At 45.0% G+C, this 26,553-nt stretch overlaps 2 protein-coding genes and 1 pseudogene across 11 annotated transcripts in view; 2 read left to right on the top strand and 1 right to left on the bottom strand.

The window, feature by feature from the left end:
- The window catches only part of SLCO2B1 (solute carrier organic anion transporter family member 2B1), a 76,870-nt gene extending 60,895 nt beyond the window's left edge, over positions 1-15,975 (bottom strand). For 2 of the 7 annotated variants that reach the window (XM_083609864.1, XM_083609865.1), the window contains exons 1-2: positions 15,753-15,975; positions 13,639-13,969 (exon numbers count right to left, since the gene is read on the bottom strand). Coding sequence is in view for 3 of the 7 variants with exons in the window: in XM_083609863.1 (XP_083465989.1) it covers positions 10,930-10,989 (60 nt within the window). In the remaining 4 variants the exon portion in view is untranslated. Of the gene's footprint in view, positions 1-10,929; positions 11,015-13,638; positions 13,970-15,752 lie in introns of all 7 variants that reach the window. The other 5 variants (XM_083609863.1, XM_083609866.1, XM_083609868.1 and 2 more) reach the window with 5 other exon arrangements.
- Positions 15,352-18,402, top strand: LOC310761835 (olfactory receptor 2AT4-like; annotated as a pseudogene). The gene is made up of 2 exons: positions 15,352-15,586; positions 17,789-18,402. The product of its transcript is annotated as an olfactory receptor 2AT4-like (transcript).
- Positions 18,403-22,961: 4,559 nt separating this feature from the next.
- Positions 22,962-26,553, top strand: part of LOC310760698 (disintegrin and metalloproteinase domain-containing protein 21-like) — a 41,868-nt gene continuing 38,276 nt past the window's right edge. Inside the window, exon 1 of one of the 3 annotated variants that reach the window (XR_014547108.1) lies at positions 22,962-23,237. Coding sequence is in view for 2 of the 3 variants with exons in the window: in XM_083609689.1 (XP_083465815.1) it covers positions 23,111-23,237 (127 nt within the window). In the remaining variant the exon portion in view is untranslated. The remainder of the gene's footprint in view (positions 23,238-26,553) is intronic. The other 2 variants (XM_083609689.1, XM_083609688.1) reach the window with 2 other exon arrangements.

The following is a 26,553-nucleotide window of genomic DNA, read 5'->3' as shown; positions in this document are numbered from 1 at the left end:
AAGACCAGGAGTCACATTTACAACTCTACAGTTGAGAGATGCCAGGGGGGAACCTACAGCAAATGGGCTCAGATAATCTGCTTCATTCAAGAGTGTTTGGACTTGAACTGCTACCACCATCTAGACCACCTTGTCCAAAGAGGGGATATTTTGGGCTGAGCAATCTACTGGATCCAGAGAAGATTTATTAAGGAACGGTTGCACAACTGCCTTCTTCAAGGCACTTGGGAACACTCCCTTCCATTTGTTGTTGTTTAGTCGTTTAGTCGTGTCCGACTCTTCGTGACCCCATGGACCAGAGCACGCCAGGCACTTCTGTCTACCACTGCCTCCCGCAGTTTGGTCAGACTCATGTTTGTAGCTTCGAAGACACTATCCAACCATCTCGTCCTCTGTCGTCCCCTTCTTCTTGTGCCCTCCATCTTTCCCAACATCAGGGTCTTTTCCAGGGAGTCTTCTCTTCTCATGAGGTGGCCAAAGTATTGGAGCCTCAGCTTCACGATCTGTCCTTCCAGTGAGCACTCAGGGCTGATTTCCTTAAGAATGGATAGGTTTGATCTTCTTGCAGTCCATGGGACTCTCAAGAGTCTCCTCCAGCACCATAATTCAAAAGCATCAATTCTTCGACGATCAGCCTTCTTTATGGTCCAGCTCTCACTTCCATACATCACTACTGGGAAAACCATAGCTTTTACTATACGGACCTTTGTTGGCAAGGTGATGTCTCTACTTTTTAAGATGCTGTCTAGGTTGGACATTGCTTTCCTCCCAAGAAGCAGGCGTCCCTTAATTTCGTGGCTGCTGTCACCATCTGCAGTGATCATGGAGCCCAAGAAAGTAAAATCTCTCACTGCCTCCATTTCTTCTCCTTCTATTTGCCAGGAGGTGATGGGACCAGTGGCCATGATCTTCGTTTTTTTGATGTTGAGCTTCAGACCATATTTTGCGCTCTCCTCTTTTACCCTCAATAAAAGGTTCTTTAATTCCTCCTCACTTTCTGCCATCAAGGTTGTGTCATCTGCATATCTGAGGTTGTTGATATTTCTTCCAGCAATCTTAATTCCGGCTAGGGATTCATCCAGCCCAGCCTTTCGCATGATGAATTCTGCATATAAGTTAAATAACCAGGGAGACAATATACAGCCTTGTCGTACTCCTTTCCCAATTTTGAACCAATCAGTTGTTCCATATCCAGTTCTAACTGTAGCTTCTTGTCCCACATAAAGATTTCTCAGGAGACAGATGAGGTGATCAGGCACTCCCATTTCTTTAAGAACTTGCCATAGTTTGCTGTGGTCGACACAGTCAAAGGCTTTTGCATAGTCAATGAAGCAGAAGTAGATGTCTTTCTGGAACTCTCTGGCTTTCTCCATAATCCAGCGCATGTTTGCAATTTGGTCTCTGGTTCCTCTGCCTCTTCTAAATCCAGCTTGCACTTCTGGGAGTTCTCGGTCCACATACTGCTTGAGCCTTCCTTGTAGAATTTTAAGCATAACCTTGCTAGCGTGTGAAATGAGTGCAATTGTGCGGTAGTTGGAGCATTCTTTAGCACTGCCCTTCTTTGGGATTGGGATGTAGACTGATCTTCTCCAATCCTCTGGCCACTGCTGAGTTTTCCAAACTTGCTGGCATATTGAGTGTAGCACCTTAACAGCATCATCTTTTAAAATTTTAAATAGCTCAGCTGGAATACCATCACTTCCACTGGCCTTGTTATTTGCAGTGCTTTCTAAGGCCCATTTGACTTCACTCTCCAGGATGTCTGGCTCAAGGTCAGCAACCCCACTACCTGGGGTGTACGATACATCCATATCTTTCTGGTATAATTCCTCTGTGTATTCTTGCCACCTCTTCTTGATGTCTTCTGCTTCTGTTAGGTCCTTACCACTTTTGTCCTTTATTATGGCAATCTTTGAACGAAATGTTCCTTTCATATCTCCAATTTTCTTGAACAGATCTCTGGTTCTTCCCATTCTGTTGTTTTCCTCTATTTCTTTGCATTGCTCGTTTAAGGCCTTCTTATCTCTCCTTGCTATTTTTTGGAAATCTGCATTCAATTTCCTGTATCTTTCTCTATCTCCCTCGCATTTTGCTTGCCTTCTCTCCCCCGCTATTTGTAAGGCCTCATTGGACAGCCACTTTGCTTTCTTGCATTTCCTTTTCATTGGGATGGTTTTCGTTGCTGCCTCCTGTATAATGTTGCGAGCCTCCATCCATAGTTCTTCAGGCACTCTGTCTAGCAAATCTAAATCCTTAAACCCGTTCCTCACTTCCACTGTGTATTCATAAGGGATTTGATTTAGATTGTATCTTACCGGCCCAGTGGTTTTTCCTACTTTCTTCAGTTTAAGCTTGAATTTTGCTATAAGAAGCTGATGATCCGAGCCACAGTCAGCTCCAGGTCTTGTTTTTGCTGACTGTATTGAGCTTCTCCATCTTTGGCTGCAGAGAATATAATCAATCTGATTTCGATGCTGCCCATCTGGTGATGTCCACGTGTAGAGTCGTCTCTTGTGTTGTTGGAAAAGTGTGTTTGTGATGACCAGCTTGTTCTCTTGACAGAACTCTATTAGCCTTTGCCCTGCTTCATTTTGCTCTCCAAGGCCAAACTTGCCCGTTGTTCCTTTTATCTCTTGATTCCCTACTTTAGCATTCCAATCCCCTATAATGAGAAGAACATCCTTCTTTGGTGTCGCTTCTATAAGGTGTTGTAAGTCTTCATAGAATTGGTCAATTTCAGTTTCTTCAGCACCAGTAGTTGGTGCATAAACTTGGATTACTGTTATGTTAAAAGGTCTGCCTTGGATTCGTATCGAGATCATTCTATCATTTTTGAGATTGCATCCCAGTACTGCTTTCGCCACTCTTTTGTTGACTATGAGGGCCACTCCATTTCTTTTCCGGGTTTCTTGCCCACAGTAGTAGATATGATGGTCATCCGAACTGAATTCGCCCATTCCTGTCCATTTTAGTTCACTGATGCCCAGGATGTCAATATTTATTCTTGCCATCTCATTTTTGACCACATCCAACTTACCCAGGTTCATGGTTCTTACATTCCAGGTTCCTATGCAATATTTTTCTTTACAGCATTGGACTTTCCTTTCGCTTCCAGGCATATGCGCAACTGAACGTCCTTTCGGCTTTAGCCCAGCCGCTTCATCAGCTCTGGATCTACTTGTACTTGTCCTCCGCTCTTCCCCAGTAGCATGTTGGACGCCTTCCGACCTGAGGGGCTCATCTTCCAGCGTCATAACTTTTATATGCCTGTTGTCTTTGTCCATGGAGTTTTCTTGGCAGGGATACTGGAGTGGCTTGCCGGTTCCTCCTCCAGGTGGATCACGTTTGGTCAAAACTCTCCACTATGACCTGTTCATCTTGGGTGCCCTGCTCGGCATAGTTCATAGCTTCTCTGAGTTCTTCAAGCCCCTTCGCCACGGCAAGGCAGTGATCCATGAAGGGGACTCCCTTCCATAAAGTGGTATTAATAATCTCCCGGACACACGCAGTCAATGCCTTCCCGCAAGATGGAAGTAGACAAAATGGGCAAGGAAAGAGAACACAAACACTTTACCTACATCCTCAGGCTGCATTGATTGAAACAGAGCAATTATTTCCTGAAGTTGAGATAAGGGGCAACAACATTATCCTTGCACACAGAGGCGCCAACATCTCAAGATGATTGAGGGGGCTAAAATGCAACAACCTGACATTGCGAGGAGCCAGGGGGCAGAGCTGAACACCCTCTGAACATTGAGGGGGCCCACCCCCACCCCCAAAAAAACATGGTGTGTGTGTGTGAAAGTGCCTTGACCCCTAAGAGTTTGCCTAGGCTTGCACAAGAACTTTCAACAGAAAGTTTTGCATTATAAATTAGGTCAAAAAGAAGAAGAAAAGAAGGTCTCTTGACAGCATCAGAAGTGATTCTTCATTATGGCTACTTATTATAGACTAGCAATATTGTGATTATTCTCAGTTACCTGTTCCTCCCATTACAGCGTAACATTTCCATTAAAACCGTGCATCTTTAGAGAGTTGGCTGCTCTGTAGAGCCATTTATCATGCACCCAGAGCACATGGCAATATGGGGTGAAATGTCTGGAGACCAATATAAAGCAGGTCATTCTACAGGGAAAACTATAAAGAATAATACATCCGAGGAGAAGTAGCAGTGAGGTCACACCCTGTGGCCTAGAAGCCATTCTGCACAAATCAGAGCTGTTTTTCAGTGCAGAAAGGGGGCATGACATTTTGTTCTGTCATGTACCATCTTCCACCTGCACCTCTCACAAGTCATTCTAGTTACAAGCTGGGAATTGAGATATATTTCAACCATTAAGGTGTCTGATGTAATTTTTATGAACTCTGGGTTTAAAGTTATACATGTATAATTCATGCAACCATATTAAATTGCTCTCTTATTACTCCTCTCTTCATTAATCTCCATCTGATTTATAATAGTGGCTGGAAATCATCTGAGAACTAATGATAAAAGCTCAGCTGAAATTAGATGATCACACCATAAATTTCCCCCAACTTTGGAAAGACCGACAAATACAGAGCACTTTACTTTTCCTATGCGAACACATAAGTTCCAACTCCACGGCAATAATGAATGCATTGCTTCAATGCTAATTTACCTAACACTTTAGCAAACTGTCTTTTTTTCCAAAAACACACACAAAACAAAACTGTTTTGTTGCAGTTTCACCCATTGAATGTATCCTAGCCTTTCACTGTGTGCTTGGGCCAAGGCATCTAACAACCCAAGAGCCCTCCTGAATCAGATCAAAGGCCTATCTAGACCAACATCATCCTCTTTTCTACAGCAGCCAACTGGATGATGCCCCAATGGGAAGCCCATGTGCAGAGCAGGAAGGCAACATCCCTTCTCCACCATTTGCTCTTTAATGACCATTGTTTTTCAGAGATACAGGAATATCTGTCAGGGCTTAATGGTAGATCTATTCTTCATAGATAATCAAACGATGAGACATAGCTGAGTCAGGCTCAGTTCCCAAAATGGCCAAGAGGGCGTGGAGAGATCATCAGGAAGTGGGGCTGATAGGGTCTGGAAACAAATAAGAGTTGTAGTGTAAAGATAATGAAACTAGAACAAACCAGGACCGAGCATGGAATATAGACCCAGCAAGTGTCCCTATTTTCCAGGGACAGTTCCAGATTTACAGAAGCCATCCCGGTTTCTGATTTGACCTTGGAATGTCCTGCTTTTCCTTAGGACATCCCTATTTTCATCAGAGAAATGTTGGAGGGTATGGAGTTATGCGATCCCCAAGCCAAGGAGATAAGTAACTGTACAACCTTTAGAAGACATCTGAAGACAGCCCTGTATAGGGAAGTTATTGTAATCTTAAATGTTTTATTATGTTTGTATATATGTTAGAAGCTGCCCAGAGTGGCTGGGGCAACCTAGTCAGAAAGGTGGGGTAAAATAAAATTACGATGATGATGATGGAATAGGGCACCCCTATTTTCATTGGAGAAATGTTGGATTGTATGGGAATAGCTTTGTTAAGTTGGTAAAGTTTATAAAAGAAGACAATGTTTATTTGTTACAATGACACACACACACCCCAGCCAAAAAAAACAAACAATAATCTGGGACTAGAGCTGCCCACAAACATACGGTAAATATTGAGTTGACTTGGAACCCTCCTGCCTGGGAAAGATGTCGAAAATATTTCTAGTGGGGATACAGAGTTTAAAAAAAAAAGAGCAACATTTCTGAGAGAAATTCCGCACGTTCTTGGATTTAATCCCTCAGAGCCTGTTTTCAGCCCTGCCAACTTTAGAGAAGAGCTTCTCCTGCTCAATAGCCCTGCTCCAAAAGGTGACTCCAAGGAAGGGGGTGTCAGTGAGGATGAGCATTGAGGCCTTTTCAGCTGTAACCTTTAGAGTCCTTCCTCAAATGTAGGCTCAATTACTTAAAGCATTTCTGACTATCAAGGTCCTCCAAGGCAGCTTGCAGGTGCTCATTTTCATTAATATCAAAAAGCCGACCAAGTATTACTTGCTGTCCTTGCTTTTCAATGCTCTGCCCACACAAACATTTGCATTGAACAATGTTCTGTTAATGGGACGTTAGCTGCTGTAATGAGCCCTTAATGTTGCACTGTACTATAAATTGAAATGGATTATAGCGGCATGCTAGCTGGCTTATTCAATTTTAATATTTTTAGTTTAATTGTGTTAGGGTTGATGTATGGAAATGAGCCTCCTACGCTTGCCGATTGCAAGGTTGGTTAGCTTGAATCCGTGCAATGCTGTGAACTCTGTCCCAGCTTCTGCCAACCTAGCAGTTCGAAAGCACACTAGTGCAAGTAGATAAATAGGTACTGCTGTGGTGGGAAAGTAAACAGCATTTCCGTGCACTCTGGTTTCCGTCACGGTGTTCCGTTGCACCAGAAGAAGTTTAGTCCTGCTGGCCACATGACCCAGAAAGCAAAATGAGCACCACAACCCCATAGTCGCCTTTGACTGGACAACCATCCAGGGGTCCTTTACCTTTACCTTTTACATTATGGAAATATGCTTTTAGAGATGTCTCTGTGTCATACATAGAGCCCTGCTGAATACAACTGAGGGTTCACCTACCTACACCTAGAATCATAGAATTGTAGAGTTGTAAGGGACCATGGGAGTCATCTAGTCCAAACCCCTGCAATTCAGGAAGTTCTTAACCAACTTGGGGCTCAAACCCACAACAGAGAGATGAAGAGTCTTATGCTCTAGTGGCTGAGCTATCCTGTCCAGCATTCTGTTTTGTACAATGGCCAAGCTGATGGCTTGGAATTGGCACATATATAAGCTGCACCTTTAAAATTCATGGGGGGGGGGGAGAGAAAAAAAGACAATACCCAAATATAAGCCGCTCCCTTAAAATTCCGCAGGTACTCACACCCGTTCCGTTTTACTGTATGTCTATTTCAGCAGTGATATCGTAAAAGCCACTTTTTGTAAGGTTGCGAATTTAAGCCGCACTTTTAACTTTTCATGGTCGGAATTTGGGGGGAAAGTGAGGCTTATATTCAGGCCAATACGGTAATCAGGGCTTGAAGCCATAACACCATCCCATCAATGCTTTCCAGCAACTGGTGTTTAGATTACTGTCATGTACTTTATATGGGGCTGCCCTTGTGCTTGGTTTGGAAGCTGCAGCTACTGCAGAATACTGTGACTAGAGTACTGAGTGCGCATATTATACTGGTGTGCAAGGATATGCACTGGCTGGCTATTTGAGGTTTTGTTATTAGCACATGAAGTCCCAAACAACTTGAACCAGGATACCAAGCAAACCACCTCCTCTGCTATAAATAGAAACGAACAACTACAGCCTTCACATTCACCAGAAGAGACTTTACTTGGGCAGCAGACTGCTTTCTGGAAACCTCTTTGTTGTTTTTAGTTTATAGCATCAACCCTCTGCATTTCTGTCCCACAAGAGGTTTGGGAAGCTCCATCTGTGGGATGTTTCAAATGTCTCCTAAAAGTTTGGTTGTTTACTCAGGCCCATTGGAGATGTTTGAGAGTGTTACCTTGTTCAGTGGCTGTTTTAAATGTTGCATTTGAAAAGTATTAATTGTATTCTGAACTTCTTTCATATCTTATTGTACTTTGATTCCTTTTCTGTACATCAGATGCAGATTTTTGTTAAGCGGTATATACATTTTCTGAATAAATAGTAAGTGGCATACTGAATCTGAAAGCTCCATGTGTATTTTACTTTTACAACAGCGGCATTTAAATGTTTTGGAGCAAGAGTGCCTAGGCCTAGGTAAGCATTGCATTCAGCCTCTGTCCTCATTATTTACTACATCACCAGATCTGAGACTATCATCAAACTTGAGAGAGACCATTAACAACTCTCAACTATTTTTAATTGAACAATTTGGCACCAGAGAGCCTGCTGTCCTCCTGCTACATTAAGGAAACAATTGCAGCTGTAAACATTTTGTAATTGGAACATTTGTTTCAAAACATGTTTGTTTCAGTTGCCTCAACTGGGCATCCTGGCAGGAAACAACTGTGCAAATTGGTTGTCTCTTAGTGCTGCGGATTTGTCCAATAGCATTGGTGCCATAATTAAAATCCAGGGACGGAGTGATTGTGTGCACAGTAGCAGGTTGCTGCTGCAGTGCCCAATCCAAAAAGCGCACTGACTTGGAAGCACAAGCTGATTGTGGTCAGATGGGGACTATGGAAAGCATTTATTCATGTAGACACTCATGGGTGGCTCCGGGGGGGGGGGCAACCACCTTCCCCAAAACCAGAAGCTGCTTCCTCCACTTACCCTCCATTGCTGTACCCCTGTTATGAACATATACTGCTATTTTTCTTTCAGAGATCCTAATATATGTGATACAACTCACCTACCTATAAATATACTCTGCCCCTTCTGTGCCCCCCCAAGAAATTTCTTTCTGGTGACACCATTGTACAAAATCCATATGAACAGTATAACACTGAAGAGGCTCTTTGCCAAACAATGACTAATATGTGTTTAGTCTTTAGTGTTTGTTGTATAAGAACTAGGAATCAGCCAGGTTGCTGCAAACAGAATCAACGCAGGTCAAAATGTGTAGCTTCTCCATTCTATGAAACTAGGGTCTGGGTGGCCTGTGGAGGTCTTTTGCAAAATCAAGATTTATTTATTTATTCACCCAAGCTGAAAGCTCTCCTAATGCAGGGGGGGGGGGAGACCCATTGTGCAATTGGAAATCCTTGCATGGTGTTTCTGCTGACAGGACATGAAATGTGAATCTTGCCCATAGTATTTGACAAAAATGGAACTGTAGCAGAAAGAAAACAGTGCTGATTGTGACAATATATGTCAGAAGGGAATCACTCCCTTCTTACATCCCTAGTATCCAGCCATTGTTTTAGGAGAGCTGTGATCTTTCTTTAATCTCACTTTTTGTCATTCTATCAGGTGGTCCATGTTGAAGGTTCTGCTTATATATTCTATTTTAAACACTCTAAAGCAAACCTTCTGCACTATTTTGTTAAAAACTCAAGTAAAATTATTGCTGCTAGCCAATTTCCAATTGATTGTAGAATGCATTGTGATAGAATCTTATTCTCCAATATGCCCATGATACAGATGTAGATTATATCTTTGCATTTGTAATAATGCTCGTTTGATTGTCAAAAATGTGATTGGATTTTGTTCTTATTGGAGGTTTTAAATCTGAGAAATAATGAAAAAGGGATTATCTCCTCTTTTATTATTTCCTTATATATATGCAAATTATCTTAAAATTATATTCTGCAATTAAATGCTTAAAAACCAGCCTTCTGGTACTATTCACATTGTTCTGATGAAAACACTAAACAAAAGAGATGGATAATATTTGGGGAGGTAGTCAGGAGAGACATGGCATTTCACAAGTTTTCTCCCCCAGTGCATTCAGCACTCCTCAGTCCACCCTACACAAATTGCTGGGGGAAGCAGGGCTCTCTTTGCCCTAGCACACACCCCCAAACTTCCTAAAACCCAGGAACTCTGAGACCAACACACCCTGCGTTTCCCAGGCAGTTCCCTTGTAAGTTACTCAGCGTGTAAAGGTAGCCCACACTCCTTGAGGCTCTCCCAGATCTCAGAAGAGCATGCTGGTCTCTTACAACAACTGATCCTAAACTTCTTGCAGCATGAATTCCAAGCCTCTAGGCTCATGGGGATTCCAGACCCTCTAAGTGTCCCAATTTTCTAGGGACAGTCCTGGATTTACAGAAACTGTCCCAGTTTCTGATTTGATCCCCAAATGTCCCACTTTTCCTTAGGGGGTCCCTATTTTTATCGGATAAACGTTGGAGGGTATGGAAGCTGGTATTGGTGCGGAGGGGGGTTAGCGGGGGGGGGTAGCCTATTGGTACAAATGAGGATGTTCCTCCCAATGCAAACAGCAAGGAGGAAAGTGTTAGATTTCCCCTCCACCTCACCCTGATCCCAGTCATAATCAGCCCCCTTTTCCTGCTGATGCTATTTGCATTTGTAAGTACCTGCATGTCCAACAGAATGGTGCATTTAACCATCTGGCCCTTTAATTCAGTGAGTCCCTCCTTGCCCAGGGCTAACTAAAGTGTGAAACAAACAGCCTTTCACTAGCACTTTCTATAACAAACTTGTTCTGAGCTCAGTCATTGACAGTTCTTGGGTCCCTCTGCTGGACCATGCCTTAAAATGGCAAGCCGATATATCACATTCCAACAGAAATTAGCAGTAGCTAAGTCTCATTCTAGTACTTTGTACTGCTTAGGCATGCCTAATGCTTGCTGAGCTGTGTCCATGATCCGTGTTGCTCCATTTTTATATACAGTAGATCACTATAATATATTTAATATATTTAATAGTCCATAGCATATGAGACCAAGATACAATGAGTATGATCCATTTAAAATTAACTGTTGCCAGCTCTTACTGAGGGAAATTTAACCAGGTGCTTAGCACTCCCACTGAAATCAATGGGATTTGAAGGATAATATATATCGTTTAACTCCACAGCAGTTAGCAAATATTTATCCTAATGTAAGCAGTAGGTGTTGGAGATATGGTGGAACATAAATAGGTTGTCAGAAGTTATTGAAAAGAAATTATAAAAAATATAGCAAATATGGTTTGCTGCTCCATAACACCAAACTCATTATACATGGCTTAGGGTATCTGAAAACTGAAATACAATTAGAACATTCTATTTGAATTGGGAAATTAATAATAGCAGCAAAAATACCGATCACGCTCACTGAAAATGAGTGATTTAAGCAAAATGGTATGTTGCTATGATATCCAGACTTACAGAATTTGTACATTTAAGAGAGTATGGCAAAGAACCATGCTGATTATATAAAGCAAATATTCAAGGCTGGGTAGGGAACATTTGGCCTTGCCGATGTTGTTGGACTAAAACTCACATCATCTCTGACCATTAGACATGCTGGTTGGGGCTGATGGGAGTTGGAGTGCAGCAACATCTGGATGGTCAATTGTTTCCCACTCCTGATTTAGGATGATAGCCAGCTAAGTCATACTCAGAACTGAGACCCACTGAATTCAGTGCACTTTAGTCAACATTAAATTTCACTTGTCTACTCTGATTATATATTTATTTATTTACCAGTAGACCTTCACCGTGAGGTCCAAGAGGTGGTCACAACAATTTAAAATGCAATGTTAAAAACCGTTTAAAAACTAACAATGGGTCCTGAAAATATACATCTCAGGTAGCAAATGCCAGGGTAAAGAGGTGTGTATAACATTGGGTATTGCCCTTAATTTAGAAGTAAGAGTTTTCTCACTGCTGAAAAATGAAGACTGGGAAAATGACAATGGTAGATATATTATATGGAGTAAATTCGAATTAGTTAAGGTAATTGTTCAACAAGCCTTTTAACTGGAGTTTTCAGATCCCAGGATGGGAAAATGCTTTTTCTTATTAAGCACTTCAGGATGTTTCATGGTAAATGATTCACAAATGAAATGAATAAGAAAGTTAACTTGTAAATATGAAAACATTGTATGTGTTTGTGTATGCTTATATAAAAGAAAGTCCTTCAGACTGCAATCCTATACATGCTTACTTGGGTGTACATCTCACTTAACTCAAGTGATTTTTGTTTACTGCACAGCAGGAGAAGCTGACCACCTCCTAATCCAGTCTAATATCTCATTATTCTCATTAAGCTTGCACTTAAATCATGGCTTCATCTGTTCAGAATAACTCTGCTTTATAGGTCACCATCATATCAGGGGAAATTAAATTTTACTGGCCACCCATACATTGTGGTCCAGCACACATCCAACAGTACATCTCCTAGAGCATTATACACCAGACATTTAGGCACAAAATGGGCTTTCAATTTTTTCCCCAGCTCACAATGTCACAGAAGCTCCTCCACTACAGTAGTACTATCTTGCTCAAACTGAGGCAGAACACTAGCCGTTTGGGGATCTACACCAGAGATGGGGAATCCCTGGCTCTCAACAATGTTGGACTACAACTCCCATCATCCCTGACCACTGGCCATGTAGGCTGGAGCTGATGGGAGTTGGAGTGAAGCAACATCTAGAGCATGGGTTGGCAAACTACGGCCCGTGGGCTGGATCAGGCCCAATTGCCTTCTGGATCCGACCTGTGGACAATCACCGCATGGATCGCCAGCACGCGCCTTCTTACCCTCTCTCTCACATGGCGGCGGCACCTCCTCCCTCCCGGCTTCTCCCCACCCTGCCTAGAGGAGGAAGGAGGCTGGGCTTTGTTGGTGCTCGCAGCATCAGAGCTCAAGCGGCCACCATTTTAAGCAGCCCCTCTCCACAGCCCTTTTGTGCGCCACTCATCGCCCCTCTACCGCCCCCCCCCCAGCCCCTGCCACTCGCAAGACACAGGTAAGCAGCCACCGGGGCTCATGGTGCTCTTGCATCATTCCCTCCCCCCCAAAAAATATAGTCCGCCCCCCCAACAAGGTCTGAGGGACAGTGGACCGGCCCCCTGCTGAAAAAGTTTGCTGACCCCTGATCTAATTTTTATTTATTTATTTATACATACATACATACATACATACATACATAACCCGCCCATCTGGCTGGGTTTCTACAGCCACTCTGGGCGGCTTCCAACAAAATATTAAAATACAATAGTCTATTAAACATTAAAAGCTTCCCTAAACAGGGCTGCCTTCAGATGTCTTCTAAAAGTCTGGTAGTTGTTCTTCTCTTTGACATCTGATGGGAGGGCGTTCCTCAGGGCGGGTGCCACTACCCAGAAGGCCCTCTGCCTGGTTCCTTGTAACTTGGCTTCTCACAGTGAAGAAGGCCCTCGGCACTGGACCTCAGTGTCCGGGCAAAACGATGTGGGCGGAGACGCTCCTTCAGGTATACTGGACCAAGGCCGTTTAGGGCTTTCAAGGTCAGCACCAACACTTTGAATTGTGCTTGGAAACATACTGGGAGCCAGTGTAGGTCTTTCAAGACCAGTGTTATGTGGTCTCGGCAGCTGCTCCCAGTCACCAGTCTAGCTGCCGCATTCTGGATTAGTTGTAGTTTCCGGGTCACCTTCAAAGGTAGCCCCACATAGAGCGCATTGCAGTAGTCCAAGCGAGAGATACCTAGAGCATGCACCACTCTGGCAAGAGAGTCTGCGGGCAGGAAGGGTCTCAGCCTATGGACCAGATGGAGCTGGTAGACAGCTGCTCTGGACACAGAATTGACCTGTGCCTCCATGGACAGCGGTGAATCCAAAATGACTCCCAGGCTGCACACCTGGTCCTTCAGGGGCACACTTACCCCATTCAGGACCAGGAAGTCCTCCACACCTGCCCGCCTCCTGTCCCCCCCAAAACAGTACTTCTGTCTTGTCAGGATTCAACCTCAATTTGTTAGCCGCCACCCATCCTCCAACCACCTCCAGACACTCCAGACTCCAGAGAGTGTCACAGGTTCTCCAACCTGGATCCATACCTGCCACCATCTCAATGTGCACTTGCCCTTGTCTCAAAGGCTGCACCCCCTGAGAGGCCAGGCAACCCTGCCCTCCTTTCTCAACAGACCCTTACTCACTTTGGCTGAAGGTGGACACATAGGAAAGCCTCCCCAGCATTCATAACTCAATGAAGGTTTGCACCTACCAGTAGCTGCTTCCTCCTCAGGTGTCGCCACTACTTATGTCTACACTTGGATGATGAGGCATGTGCTTGTGGCAAGTGTCCTCGAGCAACTTTTTTGACTCCAAACGTCAAAGGCATAAGTCCTTCCTTGGCACACCAACTCAACTGAATTACTCCAGTCCACAGGTGAAAGGATTCTGGAAAAGGGTGGGTTGAATCAATGGGGGGGGGGTGGAGGTGGAAAGGCAAAGTGCTCTCCACTAACAGCCGGTACCAATTTCAGACATGGGTTCTACCTTGATCATTCAACATATTTTCTTGTCCTGAGATGAGGAAAAGGGACAGAACGGCCCTGAAAAGAAGAAAACAAAAAGAAAATATTTTTAGAGATCACAGTGTTCCTGTTAATGAGATTTACTGGTATTTCAAAGCATTTCTACAGTGTAAAATCTCCAATTAAAAATCTCCAAGTGGCATACAGCATAAAACAGTAAAGAATATAATTAACACAAAAATATAACATTAAACCAGTAAATAGCAGTATGAAGCATATAAAAACAAATTAATATTATGGGTCAGGGAAAGCCTGGGCAAAAAGGCATGTTTTTATGAAACATCTGGGGAAACTGATGGCTGCTGTTTCCCACAGGGCAGGAGAAAGGGAATTCCATAGTAAAGGGGCATTAGTGGAAAATTAATTTTCTCATATATTTTAGTGGATTGTGCTCTAGAACTATAGATGTTGGAAATTTGAAATTTTAGGAGTTTTGGCCTACCTTCATTACATTATTTTCAATTTTTTTTAAGTGGACTTCTTACGTTTCCTTTGATAAACTGCTGCTGTTTCAGCTATCTAAGTGCTTTTGAAAAGACACAAACTTCCATTGTATATACAAGCTACTAATAAAGGCCTACTCTTCTATAGACCTATATGACCACTTAAATTATCTGTGGCGGGAAGGTCTATTCAGCGTACCACACCCTATGAAATATTAAAGAGTGGTGACCCGAAAATGGGAATTTTCTCTTTCGCAGTCACCACCTAAATGAATGTGATTTGCACAACAACACAATAATAATTACTCAAGACTTTTCCCTCAAATGGGCATTGTATTCCATTCCAGAGATTCTGTGGGGCTGGGTTCTCTGATTTTCTCCATGTTCTAACCTTTACAATGTATTAATTATCTATTTACATGCACCTGATTGTAAGGAAACAGCAACCACCAAAGTAGTTTACAATAAATGAATAAAGCAATTAAATTATCAGTGGAAACAGTTAAAACAACACAATGTCGCCGCCGTTTTGCAAGGTGCGTGTGCAGAGACCGCACATACCGTGCTTTTCCGTGTATAAGACTAGGTTTTTTTATTTGTTCCCTAAACAGGCATCCCTGTTTAGGGAAGCTTTTAATGTTTAATAGATTATTGTATTTTAGTGTTTTGTTGGAAGCCGCCCAGAGTGGCTGGGGAAACCCAGCCAGATGGGCGGGGTATAAATAATAAATTATTATTATATTATTATTATTATTTTAAAAATTATGTTCAGAATTGTGGGTCGTCTTATAGACGGATACAGTCTCCCCCCATTTTCTCAATGTGGAGTCTCCAAAAACAAGGGGCGTCTTATACATGGGGGCGTGTGATACACGGAAAAAGACGGTATGTTTTGTCAGGTGGGCCCAATGGACCTAAGTGGTGCCTATGCCTTCCTCTTTCGTCCTGACATGTCCCATGCTATTCCCAGGGAGCTTGACCATCACCCTAGGCAGGCGGGCTGGGGGCGAAATCCGGGACGTGCCGCCCCGTGGCGCCCCTCCAAGGAGCATTTCCTCGCAAGGGAAAAGGCACGTGGCAGGTGGCGCTTTGCCCGACGTGCCTTTCCAGAGCAAGAGAAGCATGCATGCCACCCCGCCTTCCTTGGACGGGCAGGAACTCTGCACATGCACAGAGGTGCTCGGTCTGCGAGGTCAGAAGCGTCCTTTGTCAACAAAAGGCCCCTTTCCGATGCAGATCCTCAAGCTGCTTGAGGACAAGGGGGCAATATTGCAGGGGGGAGCTGCTCTGCCCCCCTCCAGAAGGGCGGCCGTGAGGGGGGTCCAAGCCACAGGCGCGCATGAAGGGTGGAAACCAACCGCAAGGGTCTTTTCCTGGCTCGTTTTCTCTCTTTTTGCTTTGTTTTGTTTTGCTGAACAAATCCTGGCTCGGAGGGGGAAGAGGAAGGGGAGCAAGAGGGGCGGGAATGGGTCTCGCCAGCCCCCTGCTTCAGGCTGCGGCCTGGTGCGCTGCCTCACCTCCCTCGGCTGCGGCCCGGTTGCCGCGGGCGACGGCCATGTCAGCAAGAGGAAGGCCAGGCCATTGTTTCCTTGTGGGAGGGGCCAGATGTGGGAAAGGGGCGGAGCCTCAGAGCCTGGGCCAGAGAAGGCCACAGTGGGCCAGTGCGTGTGTGTGTGTGTGTGTTTATTCATTCAGTGTCGGTTTATTCATTGTTATATTTGCAATGTGTTCTTTATTTTCCAAAATAAATTCTAATAATAATAATAATAAATTTTATTTATACCCTGCCCTCTCCAGCCAGAGCTGGGCTCAGAGTGGCTAACACCAGCAAAATTACAGTAAAAACATAATAGGAAAAGAAAAAAAATCAATTTAAAATGCAGCCTCATTTTAAAAGTAGCCCATTGACAAAGAAAAATACAAAGCGTTAATATCTCTCCCCCCCCCCCCCCACTTTTTGAACCAAATCAAGACTTTGCTATAGATACAATAGAAACACAAAAAAGGGAGCGGGGGGGCGGAATAGAGAAGGGGAAAGAAAGAATTATGATGTTGATGATGATGAAAGAATAGAAAAAAGGTTAAAGGCGAAAGATCGAAAAATAAGATTCAGAAAATAAAGAACAGGCAGTGGGGCTTAGGAAGCTTAGCTGAGGCCATAAAAGAGAGAGAAAATCACCACACATAAAAAGAGAGAGAGAGAGAGAGCGATAAAAAAAACAGCTATGAAACAAGGAAAGCTGGTAGCGGCACAATATATGCAGGCTGCCTCTGTTGGCTGTATAGCTCCGCGGGCCTGAAAATGAATCAAAACATCTCTGCAAACATATGCAAACAGCAGGAAGGTTCAGTACACAGTAGCAGCACTACGGAGAAATGGGGAAAAGTGTGATAAAGCCAGAATGGGAGTTCCAGCTGAGGGCCAAACGTATTTAAAATGCATCTCTGAGTTATTTGTGGGGCATAGGAATTCGTTCATTCCCCCCCCCAAAAAAAAATATAGTCCAGCCCCCCACAAGGTCTGAGGGACAGTGGACCAGCCCCCTGCTGAAAAAGTTTGCTGATCCCTGTTTTAGATTCTGCCATCACTATTTCAGTTGCGTTTGCATGAGTAGCATTTCTCTGCCAGGATGAAAATGCAATTACTGTACGATACAACATATTGGTAGAGCTTGACAGCATCTACCATAATTGCTTAGCATCTATAAGTTCTTCGTGCACCTTATCTTCTTCTTATTGTTGTTGTTTTTAAATAATGTTTTTAAATTTATTTTTCATGGTACAGAATATATATTTTGATAAACATTATCTTCTTCTTGTATTTTTCACAAAACATATTCCTAGAAGGGTAGGTCTGTATTATAATGTCCATATGTCAGACTGGAAGATTTGGGTAGGCAGGAGGCTCACAGTTCTGGGTGAATGGATCATTATCTAGGGATGGGTTTGTGATGGACGCTAGGACTGAATACTGACTTGTCTCCCCTAGTTACAAAGGTTGAGACTCAAGAGGAACTGGCTGGTACTGAGAAGAAGTCATCCATTGAGTTGAACATTAACCACAATGATGTGGGGAAATCTGAGTTGTGAGGTCCTAGAACCAAACAGGGGGGAGGTGACCCAGGACTTAACACTAAGTGGCACTAAGGACCTGGTGTGAGATGCAAGTGTCATTAGATCATGGAGATGCTTTATGAATAAGCCTATAAATAAGTAAATATAGTGTCAACATTATAGAATAAGACTTTAAGAAACCTCCATCCTGAAGGTTGTATACAAAGGTAGTCATAGTAGAGACCCACAGAAATTAATGAAATTCATTATTATTATTAAATACAGCCCTATGTTCTTTGGTGATGCAGCTGACATTATACCTCTATGGTCTCTTTTCTAGACACCTTGTGCATTCAAACAATGGAGAACTGCATCTTTACTGGTAGTTTGGTTCAGTACTTCTTCATTGTTGGTTTTCCTAATTTTCAAGACCATCAGACCCCTCTCTTTCTTCTTCTTCTTCTTGGTATTTTACCTCTTAATCCTTGCCAGTACCTTCTCCATCATCCTGGCAGTGGTCAGGATGCAAAACTCCACAAGCCCATGTATTTCTCCCTAGCTAATCTCTCTTCTTAGACATTCTGCTCACCACCACAACTATTCCCAAAACGTTGGAAATGTTTTTGGTCAGTTCTAAGCATATCTATGCCCAGGGGTGTTTCCTGCAGATTTATTGCTTCCATGGGCTAGTGGTGACTGAAATGTTCCTCTGAGCTGTCATGTCGTATGACCACTATGAAGCCATCCGCAATCCTTTGCATTCCACAGTCCGAATGACAAAGAGGGTGAATATCTGGTTGGCAGCAAGTGCCTGGTTCTCTGCGTTGTTGGTCCCGATCCCAGCTGGACTTTAGTGGAACGCCCAAAGTTTATCATTGCTTTTGTGACCACTTGGCTGTTGTCCAAGCAGCTTGTCCAAATTCCTACACTTAATTTTAGAATTTTTTAGAATTTACTATTGCCATGATTGTCTCCCTTTTAGGTAAAGGTAAAGGGGCCCCTGACAATTAAGTCCAGTCGCGAACAACTTTGGGATTGCGGTGCTCATCTCGCTTCACAGGCCGAGGGAGCCGGCGTTTGTCTGCTTCCACAGACAGTTTTTCCGGATCATGTGAAGCACACGGAAACGCCTTTTACCTTCCCGCCGGAGCGGTACCTATTTATCTACTTGCACTGTGTGCTTTCAAACTGCTTAGTTGGCAGGAGCTGGGACCGAACGGGAGCTCACCCACTGCTGACCTTCCAATCAGCAAGCCCTAGCCAGTGGTTTAACCCACAGTGCCACCCGCGTCCCGTTTTACTTCTCTCCATTTCCTACACTCACATAATTATCTCTGTCATGCGCCTCAACTCCAGAGAAGGACGCAGTAAGGCTTTTTCAGCCTGCTCCTCCCACCTGATTACGGTTAGTATTTACTACACCTCCATTGCCATGGCGTACCTCTCCTACAAAGCCAATATGCCCTTTGATGTCCATGTCATGAGCAATGCAGTTTTTGCTATTTCAACCCCTTTGGTCAGTCGTCTCATTCATACCCTCAGGAATAAGGAAGTGAAAAGCGCTGTGAAGAAGTTCCTTATCGTCAGATTTTTTTCCTTCATGGGCTGAAGATGGAATCTGTTCAGGCACTGCAGGCAGTGCTTGGGAATGACGCATAAACGCCCCAGACATAAGTTATCAGTGACTAACTGATCCTGTTACTCTCAATGACAATTCAGATTGGGAACACTGGCTATAAAGTTGTCTGTGAGGAATTAAACAGCAGGCTGCTATAACAGTGTTTGGAACTTATCTACCATCTGATTTGTTTGTCCTGATAAAAAAATCTGTTTATCCTTGCAGTTTTGCTTTTAATGTACACTGTGTATTTTCTACTTTTAAAAAAACTTTTAATTATTTAAGAAAGGACATGCATTTCAATAGCATAGAAGCAAGAGAGAAAGAAAGAAGAAGGGAGAAAGCAAAAACAATGCAACAGGGTTAAAATTAAAATTCAACATAACCACAAAATGCAAATTTGAGTCATTTCAGTCACAATCCCTGAAAAGAGTTATTATTATTAGTGGGAATAGTAATTTTATTTTTTTCCTAAATAAGCAATAGCTTGCCTGTTTAACATCATATGGTCCATACCTTTCAAAAGAAAATGATGCAGAGTGGAGAGTTGGTTATTGCAGCAAGATATAAATAATGCTATGAATAATAAGATCATAATTGCATGGAAGCTCAGCGGAAGCAAATCACTTGGGCCTTATGGCCATCTGAGAATGAAGTCAGTGATTTGCAGCTTCTAGCAAAATCTCTTCTAAAAGAGAGGCTCATAGATCCAGAGAACAATCTAGGAAAGCCGATAAATAAAATAAAATAATAAATAAATACAGTGGCATCAATCTTGCATGCTCAACCACAGAACTGCCACAAGCATAGTAGAAAGGTGTGGAGGAATCCCTTTTAAAAGTAAAAGGGCCATGCAGGTGATACTAGAGACCCAATTCTTCCACCCTCTCATGACTTAACTTCCTGTATTCCTTTCTCATGCCCACTTGCTTTCCTCCCAGCCTGAGACATTTCCAGGACGGGACAAAAGCCTCTGCAGAGAAGAAGGGTTGCAGGACAGACACAGCCTCCTTGGTGGTGGCCGTTATATTGGTGCTTCAGTATTTAAGCTTTCCAGAAAACCACTGACATATTTAGGAAATTAACTTTCACGTTATTATTTTTTTACAATTTTATTTTAATCAAAAAGATTTAGCACACACTGTTATAGGAATTCTAAGGTCTTATATATATAAAAAAAAATGTACAAAGCAAACACATACATGAAGTATATGAACCATGTGTCTGAAATAGTACAGGAGAACAATCCTGAAGCCAATTTGACTCTCCCAAATTGACCTCAAATATTTCTCTGCAAGGAGAAAGGAAATGGGAAAGGTTTTCCAATTGTCTTTGGACTGTAGGAGCTTAGACCTCCCTGTAAATACAGTCTGGCTAGTGAGCACACTATCGATATGTGTAAGAGATTCAGGAACTAAGTATTTACCAACTCAAAGGAACGGCCAGGCTACCCAGAAAAGGCAGTCAAATAAGGCATTATCAGGTATCCTGGCAGACAGCAAAGAAGCAATACACTCAAATTTCTGCTGTGGACCACCTCTTTCTGTGCTGTATGTATGATGTTTTGGGGGCGTGGTCTTGAGCTACAGGGGAGGCAATTTCAAAAGTGTATATAAGGCTTGCATAACAATGTTCAGGGTTCTCTCCTCCCTCCTGCGTGTGGTGAGTGGCAACCCTATTGCAACAGATCAATAAAGATCAGGCTTACTAGCTGCTTTCCTTCTCAATATTCTCTGGTTGGCCTCTGGTATTTTCTCCTACCGATAGAGAACCTACATAAGGACTCTATACTATGGTTACCAGACATCCCTGTCTCCCAGGGACAGTCCCCGGATTTACAAATCTGTCCACGGACAAAATCCGTCCCCGGAATGTCCCCGGATTTCATTTGATGTCCCCGGATTTATATTTTAAGTGTTGTAGATTGATTAGTAGGGAATGAATGCTGCGTGATTGGTCAACGGCACAAGACACATCATATGAGGACTTCCAGCGAGGCAAAATGGTGGGTGCCACGGCATCAAGCAGCTCCTGAAACCAGCCAGAGCCAACAGTGCTACCAGGCTGGCTCTGGGCTGCTGAGACTGCCGCTGCCACCGCCACTGCCGAATGGGGAACCAGGGACACCCAGCATGTCAATTGGGGGAACTGCTGACCCCCCCAACCTAAATTGAGCCAGGAGCAAGAGCGCTTGGCCACCCGGCTGACTCCGGGGCCAGGAAAACCCTGGAGCCGATGCAGGGAGAAGGAGGAGAGGAGAAGGAAGAGAAAGAGGAAAGAGAAAAAAGAGGGGAGCCCTGACCGTGCCGCGTCGCCGCTGAAGACGAGAGGTAGGAGAGCACCAGGAGGGCAAAGACACATGGCCGATCCCAGGCCTGACCCGAGCCTACTCCACGGCGGCTAGCGCCCCAAGAGAGCAGGCTGGGGCCCAGAGGAAGGCCACGCGACAGAGGAGACCACAGAAGAGAAGATATTACTTCTTATTTATTTATTTTTAATAACTTTTTTTTCTCTTTCCAAAAAAAAAAAAAGAGAAAGTGTTCCCGGATCATTTGAAAAAAAATCTGATAAGCTTACTCTATACGCACTGGCGGAGGAAGAGGAGTGGGGGGGGGAGCGCACCGTCCCCGGTAGGGTGCCATTGCGGCTGCTCCCCCCACCCGCGCTGGGCACCCCGCCCTGCAGGCGGAGCGCCACGCCCCAAGACGTGAGCCACGCCTCTGTGGGCAGCGTGCCACGCCCCCATAATGCCCGCCAGGCCCGCCCCTGCTTGCTCTCCACCCCCCAGTGCCGGAGCATGAAGCTATGCCACTGTCTATACAAGCCCTTGGGTGCCCAAGGGGAAAGGAGTAGGTTTTTTTTCTTATAACACACACCATGAAGCAGACCACAGTGGTGGTGGTGGTGATATTATTATTATTTTATTATACCTCACCCAACTGGCTGGTTTTCTCCAGCCACTCTGGGTGGCTTACAGCATATATTTTGCTGTTGTTTAGTCGTTTAGTCGTGTCCGCCTCTTCGTGACCCCCTGGACCAGAGCAAGCCAGGCACTCCTGTCTTCCACTGCCTCCCGCAGTTTGGTCAAACTCATGCTGGTAGCTTCGAGAACACTGTCCCACCATCTCGTCGTCTGTCGTCCCCTTCTCCTTGTGGCCTCCATCTTTCCCAACATCAGGGTCTTTTCCAGGGAGTCTTCTCTTCTCATGAGGTGGCCAAAGTCTTGGAGCCTCAGCTTCACGATCTGTCCTTCCAGTGACCACTCAGGGCTGATTTCCTTCAGAATGGATGCGTTTGATCTTCTTGCTGTCCATGGGACTCTCAAGAGTCTCCTCCAGCACCAGAATTCAAAAGCATCCATTCTTCGGTGATCAGACTTCTTTATGGTCCAGCTCTCACTTCCATACATCACTACTAGGAAAACCATGACTTTAACTAGATGGACCTTAGTTGGCAAGGTGATGTCTCTGCTTTTTAAGACGCTGTCTAGGTTCGTCATTGCTTTTCTCCCAAGAAAGCATATATATAAAACAGTAAAACATTGAACATTAAATTGGGCCGCCATATGTCTGGATATTCAACAAGTTGTTGGTTTTTACTTTTTGAAACATGGCGGCCCTTCATTAAAAAGGGCACACCAGGAAGTACCTGGAAAGGGGCGGAGTTTGGAGCCGAGTGACAGCTTGAGCTCTAAAGGGGTGGGGCTTGGAGCAGCTGCAGCTGTTGCTAAGGTTTTATTTGGCACACTCTGCGTTGTTGGGCAGAGTGGCATTTGGCAGGACCGGAGCGGATTGGTGCCTTCGTTGACATTGATTCTGAAGGGGCAGGGTCCGAGTGCTCAACAAGCCAACCGAAGAGCTGGGAGGGAGGGACTCGAAACTGAGCCCGCTTGCTATTGGAGCTCTTGAGTCTGAGGAGGCAGTTTGAGTTTCGAACGGTGCAATGGGGGCTTTGAGGGGGCGGGCCTCTGGGCTGAGTGGCAGCGGAGAGCTTGGGATGCTGAAACCAAGTGGCAGTTGGACCACTTGAGGAGGGAGGAGGGGAATGTTTTGGTGGGAAATGGCTGAGGAGAAGCTGCTCAAGGCCTTGACTTGGTTTTCCCCACAGAGGCTGGGGATATTTTGCTCTGAGGTGGTGCTAGAGATGCTCCTCCTCCTCCTCCTTGGACCTGGTGTGTTTTTCTTAAAAATAGAATAAAATCCCATACCCTCAGTATAAAGGGTGCCTCCTACAAAGCAGGGATGAGGAACCTCTGTGTGGCCCTCCAGATGTGGCCCCCAGGTCCTGTCATCCCTGGCCAACAACATCTGGCAGGCACCAGGTTCCCCACCTGCTGCCCTGTGGAGGTGGGAAGAAGCTGAACGTTGGAAGAGTCAGGGCAGAGGAAATAAACTCCTGATTTGCGCAGTTCAGCTGTGGAACTCCCTGCCACAGGAGGCAGCGAGGGCCACCCACTTGCATGGCTTCCGAAAGGGTTTTTAGACCAATTAGCGGAGGGAGAGACAGCTATGGATGGCTGCTAGTTGTGACGGCTGAGCTGTGCTTCCCGGGTTGGAGGCAGCAATGCTTCTGAATCCCACTTGCAGGAAACCGCAGGAGAGGAAACGGGTCTTGCGTTCGAGTCCTGCTTGCAGGTTTCCCACTGAGGCCCCTGCTTGGCCACTGTGAGAACAGGATCGTGGACTAGACGATGGATTATAGTTTGGTCACCGTTTGTTGTAATTGTTAAGAGCGAATTATAGTTTACTAATCATTTACTGTAATTGTTAAGAGTGGGTTGTTAAGAGTTGGTTTTATTCTGCACTGCTATATCCCAACGGATTGCTGAATGTTGCTTTATTTGATATAATCTCAAAGTTAGGTTTTTATTATGACTTTTTTGGTGTAAGATGCGATTGCTATAAGGTGTGTGGTCTTTTGTTGGATACTTTCTTGTTTCTTCAGCTTGTAAACCACCTTGCGTATTGTACGTAATGTAGAAAATTTAAATGAAACAAAATTAAATTGGCCTGATCCTGCAGCCCCCTCTTATGTTCTTATTGCTTGTAAGCCGCTCTGAGCCCGGCCTTGGCTGGGGAGGGCGGGGTATAAATAAAAATTATGATGATGATGATGATGATGATGATGATGATGAATGGGCTGCTGCTGGGATGGGGGGCAGTCAACGCTATACCCTTCTTTTCTGTGTATAAGACTAGGCTTTTTTTATTTAAAAATTATGTTCAGAATTGTGGGTCGTCTTATACACGGATACAGTTGCCCCCCATTTTCTCAATTTGGAGTCCCCCAAAATGGGGGGGGGGTGTTATACACGAGAAAATATGATAATTGTAAATGTATTTTTAAACTTTTATTGGTAGCCGCCCGGAGTGACTGGGGAAACCCAGCCGGATGGGCGTGGTATAAATAATAAAGTATTATTACTGTATTTTTCTGTGTATAAGTCTAGGGTTTTTTTTACCAAAAAATTAGGTTTAAAATTGGGGCTCGTCTTATACATGGGTAGTGCTGAGGGGTGTTTTCTTAATTTGGAGTCCCCAAAAATAGGGGGCATCTTATGCATGGGGGCGTCTTAAACACGGAAAAATACATTATTATTATTATTATTATTATTATTAGAAATACCAGGACACTTCATTTCCTTCATTCCTCTCCCCTTCCTCCATGGGGCTTTCCCTTTGCACCTCAGCAATGGCACTCGCTTCTTTGCAGCTGAGCAACCAACAAATGCTCAGAGGCTCTCAAGATGCAAGTTTCAGCTGCCAGTGACACTTCCTTCAGCAATTGGAAGGCCTTGGGCCAAATGTGTGCCAACTGGCCCTCCAGCTGCCGGCCTAGTGTCACGGTCCGGTTTACGGGTGGTCAAAGTCCCGGCTGAGGACGTCGGGAGCGGGGGCAAGACCAGGTGGGAGCAGGAACATAAGTCCGGAAGCTGAGGGTCCAAGGGTCAGAGAGCCGGGAGTCAAGAAGCCAAGAGTCCGAGGGTCAGGAAACCAGGAGTCAAGGAGCCAAGGGTCCGAGGGTCAGGAAACCAGGAGTCAAGACGCCAAGGGTCCGAGGATCCAGAAGCAAGGAGTCAAGAAGCCAAGGGTCCGAGGATCCAGAAGCAAGGAGTCAAGAAGCCAAACGCAGCAAGGCAGGAAGTGTGTTGCTGTGGCAAAGAGCCAAAGGGAAATGCTGACCTTACAGTCATACCTTGGGTTACAGCCACTTCAGGTTGCGTTTTTTTGGGTTGCAGACCGCCGAAACCCAGAAGTAGCGGAACGGGTGACTTCCGGGTTTCAGCGGTTGCGCATGTGCAGAAGCACCGAAATGCAACCCGCGTGTGCGCAGACGCGGGTTGCGAATGCTGCGGGCTGCGAATGCTGCAGGTTGCGAACGTGCATCCCGCACGGATCACGTTCACAACCCAAGCATCCACTGTATATCCCTTCCCAGCTCTTGCTACCAGGTGCTGCGAGTTACCAATTGGCCTCACCTGTGCAGCCGCGCCTTGCCTTTTCAGAACAAACTTAGGAAAGCCCCAGTCCTGCGAAGCCTTACCGGTCACAGGGCCTGGCTCCTGCATGTACTCCTGACAGCTAGAGGCAAAGCGGCGTGAACAAAGTAGCGCTTGCAGCAACAGAATGTAGTAGCAGAAGATGGAGACCTTCCCTCGAGGAAGACATTTGGCTGGCCCTGCAGTCCTTTGTGCAGTTGGACTGCTGGAACAAAAGGATTGAAGCAGTACAACCATGTAGAGGATTACAACATTGCAATTTGTTTGTACACGGGGCTTCCTTTCAAGATTTCCTGGAAACTTTAAAACAGATACTTGGCCAGTTCTTAAAGAACTCTTACTCAGCGGCAGAGGAAGCCTCTTGGGCACCTGGGGTGGTGCACCCATAGGGGTGGGGCAAACCACCCATAGGGGCATAGGGACATGGCATGGCGCCGATAGGGACGCGGCGAGGTGCCCATAGGAATGACCCGTCCCTTTGGGCACTGTGCGTCCCGCCCACTGTCTGCCCGCTGCCTCCCCCCCAGCTGTAGGGCAGCTGAGGCCCCACGGCGCGCCCTGTCCCTATGGGTGCCGGGCATCCCTATTTGTGCGGTGGCGTTCCATCCACCGCGTTCCATCAGCGCGGTGGCGATCAGCCCAGGGGGGATTTTGTCACACACACCCAGGGATGATACCCAGGGCACATTGCCCACATCGCACCCCCTGTCTCCACCACTGCTCTTACTGAGCTGCCCCTTCATTTCAGGAATTGGGGCTTGATAAGTATTTCTGCTGGATCATAAAGAAGGCTGATCGCTGAAGAATGGATGCTTTTGAATTATGGTGCTGGAGGAGACTCTTGAGAGTCCCATGGATTGCAAGAAGATCAAACCGATCCATTCTGAAGGAAATCAGCCCTGAGTGCTCACTGGAAGGACAGATCCTGAAGCTGAGGCTCCAGTACTTTGGCCACCTCATGAGAAGAGAAGACTGCCTGGAAAAGACC

This window comes from Podarcis filfolensis, assembly GCF_964270895.1.
Source record: "Podarcis filfolensis genome assembly, chromosome: 4".
Classification (NCBI taxonomy): Eukaryota; Metazoa; Chordata; class Lepidosauria; order Squamata; family Lacertidae; genus Podarcis; species Podarcis filfolensis.
The sequence above is the reverse complement of the archived record's forward strand: the minus strand, read 5'-3'. Positions and strand labels throughout refer to the sequence as shown.